Source organism: Triturus cristatus, chromosome 11, assembly GCF_964204655.1.
Source record: "Triturus cristatus chromosome 11, aTriCri1.1, whole genome shotgun sequence".
NCBI classification, from domain to species: domain Eukaryota; kingdom Metazoa; phylum Chordata; class Amphibia; order Caudata; family Salamandridae; genus Triturus; species Triturus cristatus.
The window spans coordinates 58,463,969-58,478,021 of record NC_140594.1 but is presented as its reverse complement, the minus strand read 5'-3'; the positions used below and the strand labels follow the sequence as shown (position 1 = coordinate 58,478,021).

At 46.4% G+C, this 14,053-nt stretch overlaps 1 protein-coding gene across 9 annotated transcripts in view; it reads left to right on the top strand.

Moving 5' to 3' along the window:
• The window catches only part of ARVCF (ARVCF delta catenin family member), a 657,174-nt gene that overhangs the window by 582,231 nt on the left and 60,890 nt on the right, over window positions 1–14,053 (top strand). For all 9 annotated transcript variants that reach the window (XM_085633794.1, XM_085633790.1, XM_085633793.1 and 6 more), the window contains one exon: window positions 10,970–11,097. In XM_085633794.1, coding sequence (XP_085489920.1) covers window positions 10,970–11,097 — 128 coding nt within the window. The remainder of the gene's footprint in view (window positions 1–10,969; window positions 11,098–14,053) is intronic.

The following is a 14,053-nucleotide window of genomic DNA, read 5'->3' as shown; positions in this document are numbered from 1 at the left end:
TTCGCTTGGCTTCAAGGAGCAGCGAGGCCAATAGCGATGCTTCACTTGGCTTCAAGGAGCAGCGAGGCCAATAGTGATGCTTCGCCTGGCTTCAAGGAGCTGCGAGGCCAATAGTGATACTTAGCCATGCTTCAAGGAGCAGCGAGGCCAATAGTGATGCTTCGCCTGTCTTCAAGGAGCCATTACAAAAATGGGGTAACCCAATAGTCAAGGACCTGGGTGTATTTATGATACAAAAAACAATGGTCCTGGACCTTTATTACCAGAAGGGGCTATAGGTCCTTACTCAGTGATATCATTCACTTAATTATGAGCTGAAGAGAATAAATTTGATAGCGCTTGGTATTAAATACAGTATTCAACGTAAACCAAAGAATGCAACAAAACAAAAATCAAAATCACCATACATTTATTATCTTATAGTCTTTACTTTGACACTTGTTGTCGTCAAGGTTGCTCCAGAGGGAACGTGCATTTAGCAAGGGTGCTTAAGAGTGAATGAGTGAAGAAAGAAAGAATTCAGAGGGTAGTGACATAAGGAAATTAGGCAAAATTCAATACTGGACTGGTTAACAATCACCGTCGTATAGAGCCTGGTCACGTTTCAGAGTATGCAAACTGAATTATACATTTACAAATCAAACTAGAAGACAATTATAGTATAGCACGTGAGGGAGTGGTGTGTCCCAGGCTAGAGAAATGGGGGCGTCGACGTTTCGACCCGTCTATATGGCCTTAAGGGGGGTTTGAACCTTGGCCGCGCGGATCTTCATCAGGACAGAAGGGGCAACCTGGATAGGTGCTGGACCTGTTCATGTTCCTAGAATGAATGAGAAGTGGTGATAAGGATGTTGCACTAGGATGTACACTAATTACAGAAAAGGGGGCCTGCAAGAAGGCTTACCCGCTGCCGTTCGTAGGGCGGGATTCCTTTAATGAAGGACATGAAGGGTCATGGTTCCTGTGTCCAAGCGTGATAATCCGCTTAAGGGTACATATTTATTCAGTGGCTGAAAAATTAAGACGGGAACCTTATTTAATTCCAATAGATTAGTGTGCGTTCCAAAGCATGCGCGGAAGAGTGGGACGCGACAGTTTACCTTCAATTTAGAAGACCGCGTCCACTTAAGGACGTGTGCGTGTCTCTAGGAGCTGGAAGCCAAGCTGGAATAGAATAAAACGGTGGAGGCATGATTAAGTCTAAGATCTAACTCGGCATCAATGGATGCAAGCTTGAGGGTGTGAAGGGAGGAAGGGGGTGGTTTTGTGTTTACCTGGGACCGCTCTATTTCGGCCTCCGTGTGGTGTCTCTGTTCGCTAGTAGCAGAAGAACCGCTTGCCGCGAGGACGCTTAAATTAGAATGAAACGTCAACGTGAGATTGACGGTTCCGGTACGTTTTAAGAGACCGAGTTAAAAGACTACAACCGGGCAGCTATTCTGAATCGGGGACAGTTTACTCAGAAAAAACCTTGGAAGGGGAAGGTTGCTACTTAGCTAAGTGGTCTATGAAGTATTAAGGCAACGCAATTAAATATATTTTGCGGGCAATACATTAAATGACAGACGGTCAAGGGGGCACACCATACATTGGGGAGGAGCAGGCAGGAGAGGAAAGTGTGTGCATGCAGGCCTTTGATACAGAGCAGACAGAGGAGGAAAGTGTGCGCTTGCAGGCCTTAGTGCAGAGCAGGCACGGGAGGAATGTGTGCGCATACAGGCATTGGTGCAGAGCAGGCAGGGGAGGAATGTGTGCGCACACAGGCCTTGTGGCAGAGCAGGCAAAGGAGGAAAGAGTGCTCCCGCAGGCACTGGGGCAGAGGAGGAAAGTGTGCACACACAGGCCTTTAGACAGAGCAGGCAGGGAAGAATCTATGCACACATAGGCCTTGGGGCAGAGGTGGGAGGCGAGGAATGTGTGAGCACACAGGCCAGGGGGCTGAGCAGGCAGGGCAGGAAATTGTGTACACGCAGGCCATGGGGCAGAGCAGGGAAGGAAGGTGTGCACACGCAGGCCATGGGGCAGAGCTGGCAGGGAAGGTAATTGAGCGCACGCAGGCATTGGGGCAGAGCAGGCAGGGGAAGAAAGTGCGCGCACGCAGGCATTGGGGCAGAGGAGGAAAGTGTGCACACACAGGCCTTTAGGCAGAGCAGGCAGGGAAGAATCTATGCACACGCAGGCATTGGGACAGAGCAAGCCGGAAGGACAGGGCCTGGCCTGGAAGCAGCTGTGGGAGGCACCCTCTCAGCAGGGGGGAGCTCTCCGCTCTCCTATTGGTTGCAGAGAGCACGCCTTCAGTTGGAGAGATGGAGGTAAGATTCTGAGGCCGGTTGGAGGATGTCACAGTGCCAGATGTTGAAAGATTTCTAAATATTAAGATGAGGAGTTTTTCTAAAGGGAGGGTGGCAGGATGTCGGTTTATTTTAAACATTCTTCGCGGATTGGCGGGTTTTACTTCAGCGGACACACGTTACTATGTTTCTTTTTTTTTTATGAATTTCCTCCTGCGTTGGAGTGCATTTCTGATTTACTAGGAATTCCCAAAGGTTTTCAGAATTCTGCTTACGGTGGTTTCCAACAGTCCTGGTTACCCACAAGTACTCTTGGGAAACTTTTGAGGATTCCCATTTACAGCTATGCGGAGCACTTCTGCATGAGTAATTGCCCAGGGCTTCCTTTATTGCGTATAGTACATTGACAGCCAATCACTTTTTGTTCTCTTTCCATAGGGAAATTATTTTCCCTCTAAAGAAACCTTTTTCCCTACACCCCCGCCGATTTTGCTAATGTTCTATTTCCCATGCCCAGTCTGGGAACTGATTTACTTCTGCTCCTAACTGGAGTAAATTTTCAAGCATTTTTAGGGTGGGAAACTTTATGAGTAATTACAAACACGTGCCTTTGTGGATATCCCAAAAGTTCCGGCAACCAGACCCGGAAACCCCACTCCCTGACTCTGGTAAAAGGTTTGCCTCTCAAGAAATTATCTGTCCGTCTTTTGAGGCCTATTAAATATAATTATGTTAAAAAGTATTCGTGAGTAAATCTTTTTTCTACTATAAACTTACAAATCCCGTTTTATGTTTGTAGGTTGAACTTAGAAAGAGCGTTATGGGTTTTCCTCCAGGGTCTGCAGAAAGCTCAAAAAAGCTGGAAATTAAATCGAATTTGCAATTGTCTGTCTCCTAAACTGAAGGATTTTTGGCCTTTCAGATCTGTTTTTTTGAACTGATTTCCACTCAAAATGCAGACATTACCTACTATGGAGGCGGACATGTTTAGGGCAGTGTGTTTATTTATTGCGCCGCGCTAGTTCGTTATATGGCGGCGATAGATCTGCATTTTACCACAGGCTCTAAACTTCATTTTTGGAGGTGACGTACACGAGTCTCCTCAAGATGCGTTTTTACAGTTAATTTCAAACTTCCTGCTGCGGTCTTTATTTTTACAGTGCAGAATTAACATCTAGGATGTGCAGGCACGGAGTCAGTATCAAAAGCGGGGAGGGGGGGGGTGTAAGGGTGATAGGGTCACCAGGTATTAGAAGGAAGTAAACACCACGTAGTGGGCGTTATAAGGATGCTGCAGGTAACCTCTGACCTCTTGGTCTCGCACCTTTACATTGTCTTCGGCCCATCAGTGGCTTGCAATATCCTTACAACACACAGTATAACGTACCTTACCAAGTATTAACTATGACCCAGGTGGGCAGTGCTGATTTTGCCAGCCTCTGAATGATGAAAGGTCAAACCGACCCTGTTGGCAGTCTAGCCTTTCACTTAGAAATCATACATAAATAGAAGGTGAGTGGGATCTGTGGGGAATTACCTGCAAATATTTTTTAGATGTTTCATAAAGAGTCAATCTAGTTTTTATTAAGAATCCCCTGTCCTGGAACAGTTCGTGCCGAGGTCCAGGCGCCTCCGGCTGAAGGCGAGGAGAGGTGAGACCTCGTGTGCTGTGAAGGTGAGGGAGGGACAGAGAGCGGACCCAGGCCTCCTTGCCAGTGTGCCTGCTCGGGAAAGAAATGCAGATGTGTGCATTAGGTTCATCGGCAGATGTCCAGGCTGCTTGAGCTCCAGTGTATGGCTTTAATTGATGGGGTCATTTAAGGATTCACGGTGACAAAGATTTATTCTTTGGGTGAGGTAATGTAAGGGTGTTAGCAGCTGAGTTCTTGAGCGCCTCCTGCATTGGACACTTATAAAACATGTTGCACCATATACAATCTAATTGTACAGTATATGTATATATGTGTGTGTGTGTATATATGTATATATATATTACCTACTGGCGGTCGCCAGTAGGTAGTTATAGTTAGGACCCCTTTTCCATAGGAAAACCTCAACATTCTATTTTGAATAACTTTGGCGCCGGTCGACGAATCCTCGCGAATTTCTCAAAATAGGTGGGGCGCTACGCTCCGCTCCTACCCTGAAATTCTCGGGGGGATTCGTCAAGCGGGGGCTGAGATAAAAGGGGGGTCCCAAAACGCGTTTTTCCCATGCATTTTTCCATAGGACCTTTAGAACGAGCTACAGCCCGAACGGCTGAACAGAATTACTAGAAATTTGGCAGAGAGGTAGTCCCTAGGTCAAGGAAGTGCCTTTTGTAGGTTTGGTGTAAATCTGTTCAGTAGATTCTGAGAAAATAGCCTTTAAATCAATATATATATCTGAGCCCGCTTACGGTACGCTTACCGTACGCTTACCGTACGCTTACCGTAAGCGTACGGTGGCGTGCGCGAGCGCGATTCTGATTGGCTCTTAGATCTTAGTAAACATTCGAATCGGCCGAAACCAGGAAGCGGCGTCCGCCATTTTGTCTCTCGCACTGAGTGTTGTTTATCAAACATGATGGCCAAAAACATGTTACGGGGCTGTTTTGACAACTCCCTCCCACATAGTCATGTTGAGGGAGTCCCCAAACATCCCCCAAGAGCAAAAACGGTTTTATTTTTTTTTCGGCAATTTCGCGGGGTACGCTTACCGTACGCTTACCGTACGCTTACCGTACGCTTACCGTACGCTTACCGTAAAAAAATAAAAATAAAAAAAACACTATCCACACTTACCCCACCCCCTGTGCTTTTGGTGGCCGCAGGCCACCAAATGTGCAGGGCTTATTAATAGAGAAAAAAAACGTAATTTTGGCAACATGAAATTATAAAATCGAAATAAAAAAAACACTATCCACATTGACCTCACCCCCTGTGCTTTTGGTGGCCGAAGGCCACCAAATGTACAGGGCTTATTAAAGTTGATAAAAACCGTGCACGGAACGAACTGCGTTAAGTGGGCGCGCACGCCACAAATGGCGTAAAGTAACTTAGCATTTAAAAAACCGTACAAATTCACTGAAAAAACCATAGGTTTCACACACGTTATAGTTAGGAAATAGCATTTAAAAAACCTTGCTAATTCACTGAAAAAACCATAGGTTTCACACATGTTATAGTTAGCTGGACATTTTACTGATAAAAAACCAATGAAATTCCCCCGTTATAGTTACTGTAGGCAACTATAACTCACGCGACCGTAATCCTCTGCTGATGACATATGTGTCTTTATGAAAAAAAAATATTTGTAATATATGTATAGCTAAAATTTAATGGAAGAAGACATGGGCAAATAAGTGTCTAAATACAGTATTAGCATCAGCAGAGGATTACGGTCGCGTGAGTTATAGTTGCCTACAGTAACTATAACGGGGGAATTTCATTGGTTTTTTATCAGTAAAATGTCCAGCTAACTATAACATGTGTGAAACCTATGGTTTTTTCAGTGAATATATATATAAAGCTGCTGTTTTATTCTATGCGCTAAATATCTTCACATTGTGCAGCAGTCTGTCTTAAACTGTGTAATACCGTTTTAAAATAATGACGTGCATATTTACAGTGCTTCCTGTCACAGGTTGGGACCTCGTAACACTAGACACAGCTCGCTATTGTCCGCGGGGCCGACCAGGTACAATCCCGTAACTCTGGTTAGAGACACAAACCTCTTCAGGGATTGTATTGAAACATTTATTTAATGACATGTGGGGTTCTAAAGCTTTTTACTAGACGGGCAGCATGCTACACTGTGTAGGGTGTGTGGTTGAAGGGTGTTGTCTTTGTTTTGTGATCCTATGTGCAAAGGGGTTCCTTGTCCTGTGGGATGACCTCAGGGGTGTGGTAATGTTATGGAGCGCAGTGCTTAGCACAGTGGTGGATAAAGAGGTGTGAGAGACATGCAATCCGTTTATGATTTTTAGTAAGCTGGCAGCTTTTAGCATTTGAACCAATTGAGATTTCACAACATAAGAGCAGGGCCACTGGAATGATGCGAGTGTGTGTATCCGCAGCGTTTTTCACATAATTATAGATTTGTCACATAATCCATCATCTGCTCAATAATCTGCAGATTTTAACAAAAAAAAATTCTTGCTCAAACGATTCAAAAGTAACTAAAGCTGCAGCAACGCGTGTTTCTGCACAGCGGAAGGCGCTTTGCAAAGGGCATAATGTGCAAGAATGATGGCAGTGGTTTCAAAGAACACAGTCAGCACCTCTGTTTAGTTTGCACAAGTATATCGCAATACGTGCTCTGGCGTGCTCAGTGCCAACACTGTGCCATCCACAGTGTCACCCAGTGCAAAGAGAAAACTTCCTCCATACACATCAATTATGGAAATTCGAAGAACAGAGCACAGCACAACAAAAAGTTACAACTGACTATCAATAGTCAGTAATGTATTTAATTATACGATGAATGGTACATATAGTACTAATCTTTCTTGTTGGGAGCAGGACACTACGCTCTTGGGATGTCACCCTTACGACCGATACTCTTTCTAGAAGCTCTATACTTTGGCTTCTACTCATTTACTATAACGGGTTTCTCTAGCTCACCTGACATAGCTAGTGACTACTTAAGTTTATTGTGATTTACGGACTCGTATAGATATTCCTGCACTCCTTGGAAACTTCGTACTGGAGAAAAAGGGTGCTTTCGTTGACTCTTCTGCATATAGACACTGACTGAAGCCTTGAGAAAGTCGTTTATCGACGAAACATGTGTCGGCTGTTTATGTGCTACAACTACGTGTCAACATTTCTGAAAACTGATCCACCTTTACGAAGGGTGACTGGTCACATTTCTGTTGCTTATTGATTTATTTGTGTCAAACTGGTAATGATGCAGATAGCGGTGCACCACGTTCAGTACTAATGATGTGCAACCAATGCCCAGACAATGTTAACAAGAGTAAAAATGACAAAACAATAAAGCAACACTATGAAAAAATGTGCTGCGTTATGCCACATAATTTGCATTTTCTTGCCACATAATTTACTCAGCCGTGCCTCATAATTTGTCCCTCCCCTGCCGCAAAATTCAATTGAAAATACTTCAAGGAAAGTAGTGAGCACCCACAGGCCTGTACTCCTCCAATTTCGCTGATACGTGCTGTTGGTACTGACCCACTTCTAGTCAAACCTTCTCATATGAAAAAATTATCTGAAGATCAGTTTTATTGTGTTTATTTTCACAAATGTTTTTTTCCCCAAGTTTTTCTATTATTCCATCACAATTGTCGCAAAAGTAATTTTATTATTGACAAATGTCTACAAACACATTTAAAAGTACAGTGGTATCACCCTAGGTGAAACCCCTATACTCATACCCAACTCTGTTATTCTGACTACATCCACACTACAACACTGACATACTCCGCATTCATACCCCAGTCGTCTACACATAACAAGCATTGGCATAGCCAATAGGTCTCACCTTTGGGACCTTATAAGTGTTTAGTCATGCAACAGTTGCATAACTAAATACTTATAAGGTCCCAAAAGCGAGACCTATTGGCTATGCCAAGCGGCCCTGCGGCAGCAAAAGTGAAAGTGATCGCGATCACGATCAAACATCCAAGCGGCCGTGCAGCCGCGAAAGTCAAAGTAATCGCGGTAAAGCGCGGCGCACGCCCGCGCACATGCACTGTGGCTCTAGGCTGGCGTGGTAGCACTTTTTGGAGCCCTCTCAATAAGTCTCGCCAGACCAGCGCATGCGCTGGGTTAGGCGAGACCTACACATGAGCCTTAGCAGTAATACAGCAATTGTTATCCACTGTGGTTGTGAGCTGGGATCTATTATCCAACAGAGGTCAGCGCACGTTTCGGTGTTGGCAAATATGCCTGTCACCTTCTTCAGGACCATACAACAATGTTCTGAATCATTTTCATAGGTGGGTATGATTTGAAGACTTAATTAGTTTCTTTTGTGGACTTTCCTAATCCTAGGGTGCTTACAGGCCTTATGGTTTAAGTAGTACCCTTGGAACACAATCTCCCAAGATGATGCACAGATCTGTGTGGATGCGTGTCGCCATACACAATCCTTGCTTCAAAGAGAGCTCGGTAACTACCAAGTGTGTTGGTGCGCCTTAAATGTGGCACTTTATTTAAGCTGGTTTGTAATAGGTCTCCACTGTCGATGACCTAGTGCTCGGTGACTTCTAGAATCGAATTCTACTATACAGGGAAAGATTGCGCGGTGCATCTCTTGCGGTGTCCGGCTGTGTCTGTATCAACAAAATTAAAGTAATACAGGCCTGTGGGTGCTCATTCCTTTCCGTGTAGTATTTTCTTCCCCCTGCACCCAGACCTAGAATTATTTGCTTCAGTGGGGCTACCTTCCTGCAAAGTTCAAGTGGCCTTGAATAAGAGTGAGTTTCCCACTGATTAGTTTAATGTGCATTTTTTGCCATTTAAGTTGTGTGCATTATTTTAAATGTGGTTACTTGATGGTGAAAGACCAACAAAAAAATTCTTAAGAAATATTTTCTCTTTTTAGTTACATCTTTGACCTCGCCCACACGCTTACTGACCCCGCCCCCACTGCACTCGGGATCAAAATGTCCATACCTTTTTTATGGACTCGAGCTGCTGATTGCAGCCGTATAAAGCAAAGGCCTACATTGCCCGCTAGTACAGAGCCGGCAGGGCTGGGGTTACTGCACCATATCACTCGCAGTCCTAGGAGAGCAGAGCACACATGGCGTGAAACCTGCCTCTTCTGGCCGTTTCCTTGCATATGACACACCTGTGGCGCACTGAGCTGGGGGCCAGAACCCCTTGAACAGGATGCAGCGACGTTGGTGTCAAAAAGGGGGTCCAAAGCAAAAACGATTTAAATAAATTCTAAATCCTTTCCTCTTCTATCCCTCCGCTAGCCTTCTCAATCCAAATAAGAAACTAATTACTTTCATATTTCAGTATACTAATTCACCACTAATCCTTTATAGGTTCCGGAGTAGCATGCTACTCGCTGAAAAACGCATCAACGCCCCATCAGGGGTAGCAAGCGCTACATAAATGCAAACCTTTTTCCTTCTTCGATCCCTTCACTATCCGATCAATCCAAATAACAGACTAACATATCCACCACTCAAATTACTTTCATATTTCACCACACTAATTCACCACTAATCCTTTATGGGTTACGGAGTAGCGTGCTACTCACCGAAAAAAACACGTTGACGCCTCGTCAGGGTTACTCAGCGGTATATAAATGCAATTACAATACAATAAAAAATCTTACCAGGCTTTTGGGGGAAGGGGTAGCACACAATCTTACCTGGCTTTTGCGGAGGGGGTAGCACAAAATCCTACCTGGCTTTTGCGGAGGGGGTACCACAAAATCCTACCTGGCTTGGGGGGGGAAGGGGGGTGGTCACAAAATTCTACCTGGCTTTGGGGGGGAGGGGTACCAAAATATCCTACCTGGCTTCGGGGGGGAGGGATGTCACAAAATCGTACCTGGCTTTGTGGGGGAGGGGTAGTACTCAATCCTACCTGGCTTTGGGGAGGGGAGAGGTCGTACACAATCCTATGGCTCTGGTGCGAGGCAGTGCACGTTGGAACTGCCGAAGTTGCTTGTGGGGGAACCCTTGATGGCAGCTTTTCAACGCTGCAAGGTGTGTGTTTTCTCAGTGAAAAGGGATTCAAGCTTTGGTTCCCCATTGTGATTCATGATACAAAACGGAAATTTTAAGACTAACACGAGAAAATGATGTGTATGTATCAGAGAGAAGGTTTGACCCTCGAATCCGGAGTCTGTTGACCTCTGCGGGGGGCGAAAGGATGCTCCAGTTGCTATGGAAACTGCCGCGTTACCCGAGGCAGAGCCAGTTCCGTGACCTTGCCTTTCACACTTGAGGGGCGAGGACTGTGCTGCTCGTGGAGCTCTGGCGCCGTCGCGTGGACATTCTGGCGAACTGCTTCTGTAGGAAATTTTAATGTGCGGAAAAATAATTTGGCCATTTGCAAATACTGTTTATTACTTATTCTTTGTACGCTCAAATGACATTTTAAAGATCCCTCCAGCAAGCCTGTATCTTTCTAGTTTGTATTCGGAGTGTGTTTGTATTTTTTATTTGTCTTAACACTAGTTTTTTGGCCTGCAGCCTAGCCTGGTCCATATAATTTGGGCTGGGAATGTTACTTAACTCATTGAGTTTTTAACAATGCCTTTGCCCAGGCCTACGACAGGCTGCTGCTTCTGGCAACCTTGAGGGGCAGTAGTGGTGTTCGTCACGGAGCCTGTCCTGCCCCAGTGGTAAACTGCTTTCTGGAAGGTTCTACCTCCCACAGGAATATCTAAATATTCTGGGGGGTTTTTTCCTCATGTGTTTGCTCATCACAAACGATTTAGGGTTCTCTTCTCATAGAATTTGTGTCCTACTGATAAACTCTTATGCCACATAGTAAGGAAGCTCATCGGGTTAAGAAACCCGCTGCAGAGCTGTTGGTCTGACAGGGTTGAGTCAACGCAGTGTCGAGTAGCGCTTCTATCACTTGTCTGCTAGATAATGGATGTTGTGGGGGACGATTGACATAGCACCTAGATACCCTGTGGGGATTATTCTGCGCTATTCCGGTACAGCTGCCACACCACTAACCGCGCTGTGCTGTTTCCTACAGGCTTCGAGCTGTTGTACCAGCCAGAGGTGGTCCGGCTCTACCTCTCCATCCTGACCGAGAGCCAGAACTTCAACACCCTGGAGGCCGCGGCGGGCGCTCTGCAGAACCTCGGCGCCGGCAGCTGGACGGTGAGCAGGGTAGGGGGCTGGGGAAGGGGCCTGGGAGGTGGAGAGTGCCGGGCTCTAGGGAGTGGTCTGTGGGCTGCGGGCGGGCTGTGCGCTGTCTTCCTTCAGAACCAGAGGTCAGGCGGAGGGTGAGTGGGGCTTCGGAGAGGAAGGAGCTCTAACAGGGGGTGAGTGGAATTCTGTGCTCAGCGAGTGGGCTCTGGTTAGCTGCGGTGGTGAGTGGGCTGGGCTGTGAGATCTCGGTCATGGGCAATAGCAGATGGTGTCTGTGCTCTGGCGCACGTGAGTGGGCTGTGAGGAGGACACTGCTCAACCTGGAAAAGGACAACTGGACGGCGAGCAGGCCTTTTCGGAGGAGGCATATAAGAGGTGAGTGCTTAGTGGGCTATGGCAGAGTTAGAGGGAACTTTAGCGATTGGGGTGTGGCACAAGGATAGTAGGCTATGGCAGGTGCTGGCTGGGCACTGGCAAGCAGTGAGAGGACTGTGATGAGGAGGGGTATTAGGAATAGGGTGACGAGGGGGTTCATACAGGTGATGAGTGGGTCTAATGTGGCAGGTGGTTTGTAGCCTGTGGCAAGCAGTGAGTAGGCTGTGGTCGGTGGTGAGTGGGTTCTGGCTGGCGGTGAGCAGGTCTTTGTAGATGTATAGGGGTCATGGGTGAGGACTGGGATGTGGCAGCCAGTAAATGTGCTGGGACAGGCAGTAAATTTGCTGTGGCAGGCGGTTTGTAGACTGTGCCAGACAGTGAGTAGGATGTGGCTGGTGGTGAGTGGGTTCTGGCAGGCGGTGTGTGGGCTATCATAGATTTATAGGGCTCATGGGTGGGGACTGGGATGTGGCAGGCAGTAAATGTGCTGGGACAGGCAGTAAGTTTACTGTGGCAGGTGGTTTGTTGACTGTGGCAGATAGTGAGTAAGATGTGGCCTGTGGTGAGTGGGTTCTGGCAGGCGGTGTGTGGGCTTTCATAGATTTATAGTGGTCATGGGTGGGGACTGGGATGTGGCAGGCAGTAAATGTGCTGGTATGGGCAGTAAAGATTGGTCCTGGACTGACTTGAAGGAAGTATTTGAATAGGTAAAATTAATTATATTGGGGTTGCCAGGAGGGTCAACAAAAAGGAATGAATACAATACACATGAATGTACACCCTAGAAAAATAATAAATTCCTCAGGTAATGCAAAAATGTATATACAAATTACACCCGCATAGGATTGGATCCCCTCCCTTAAGTGATTCGGATTAATCTCATAATTGAAGACTTCATTACTGGTTGTCTCCGCAGCGCGGTTACACCACAATTGCGGACCTTCCATTCAAGGGTTTGGATACCGCGCTCGCCCTACATTGTCTCCTAGCTACTCATGACTGGTATTCTCCCCAGGGCTGCTACACCGCATGTTGCGGACCTTCAGCTCATGTGATTAGGCACCGGGCTCGCCCTACATTGGCTCCTGGTTGCCTTGGACTGAAATACTGAAGTCAATTGTGGCATCTACATTAGGTTACCTCCGCCTTGTCCTGAAGAAGGCCCGCACGCGGAGGTTTCAAGTTGCCCTCTTTGCATAAGACGGGTCGAAACGTCGACGCATCTCCCTAGCAAGTGCCTGTACCACTATTCCCCCCCCCCCCTACAAACCTGATGTTGCATTAAATGCACTCATGAATAATGTAAATAGATGTGAATAAAGATCGTGGGCAGGTCTGATTATACTGGCTCTCCCATGGACCAGTGACCCCTTGTAATAAAGAACAATGTGTATTCTCAAACTTCCCGATTTTCACTCTTCTTTCACGAGCACCTCCTTCTCTTTTCACTTGTGCAACCTTTTATCATTTCCAAGCGGTAATAACATTACCTACTGACTAATGTTTGTATTTAACTATGAAAAAATTATACAAAACAATGAACTTACACAATTGAAATCTGTGTGGGTGTAATTTGTATATTCATTTTTGCATTACCTGAGGAATTTATTATTTTTCTCGGGTGTACATTCATATGTGTATTGTATTCATTCCTTTTTGTTGATCCTTCTTGCAACCCCAATATTCATTTTTCCTATTCAAATATTTCCTTCAAGTCAGTCAAGGACCAATCTTTTCATATTATTTCGTACCCAACTCCTGTGACGCTTATTGGGTTACCCCATTATTTCAAATGGGTATGGGCAGTAAGTCGACTGTGGCAGGCAGTCAATAGGATGTGGCCGGGTGTGAATGGGTTCTGGTGGGCGGTGTGTGGGCTTTCATAGATTAATAGGGGTCATGGGTGGGGACTGGGACATGGCAGGCAGTAAATGTGCTGAGACAGCCACTAAGTCTACTGTGGCAGGCGGTTTGTAGACTGGCAAGCAGTGAGTAGGCTGTGGCCGGTGTTGAGTGGGTTGAAGTGGACAGAGTGGACTGTGGTGAGTGGGTTGAAGTGGACAGAGTGGACTGAGGTGAGTGGGTTGAAGTGGACAGAGTGGACTATGGTGAGTGTAGTTGTGGTGGGTGGTTAATGTTGTCCTTGGAAGGATGGGGTTGTGGCTCTAGCAAGTGGTGAGTAAAGGTTTGGCTGGCGACAAGTGGTGTCCTAGTCGTCCATCAATGGGGCTCTCGCAGATGGAGGCTAGGGCTCTGGAGAATGCCCAGAGGGGCTCTGGCGTGTTGGACTTTGACGTGTGGCAGGTGCTGAGTTTAGTTCTCACAGAGTCTGAATGGTGCTCTGGGGGAGAGTGGCTCTGTGCTGCACACCACTTTTGTTGGTCTGTGAGGGCAGCGCGGGTTGTGTCTAGACTAGCAGTGACATGTTTTTGGTGGGCGCTTGAAGTGCTGTGGTGGACTGTGAGAAGGGCTTTGTTGAGCAGGAGGTGGGACTGTGAATGTCATGGGTTCCTAAACACACCCTTTCTTGGGTGCAGGGTGGTTGGCAGGTGGGCAGAAGAGATTGACTCTTGAGTACCCTCTCACACAT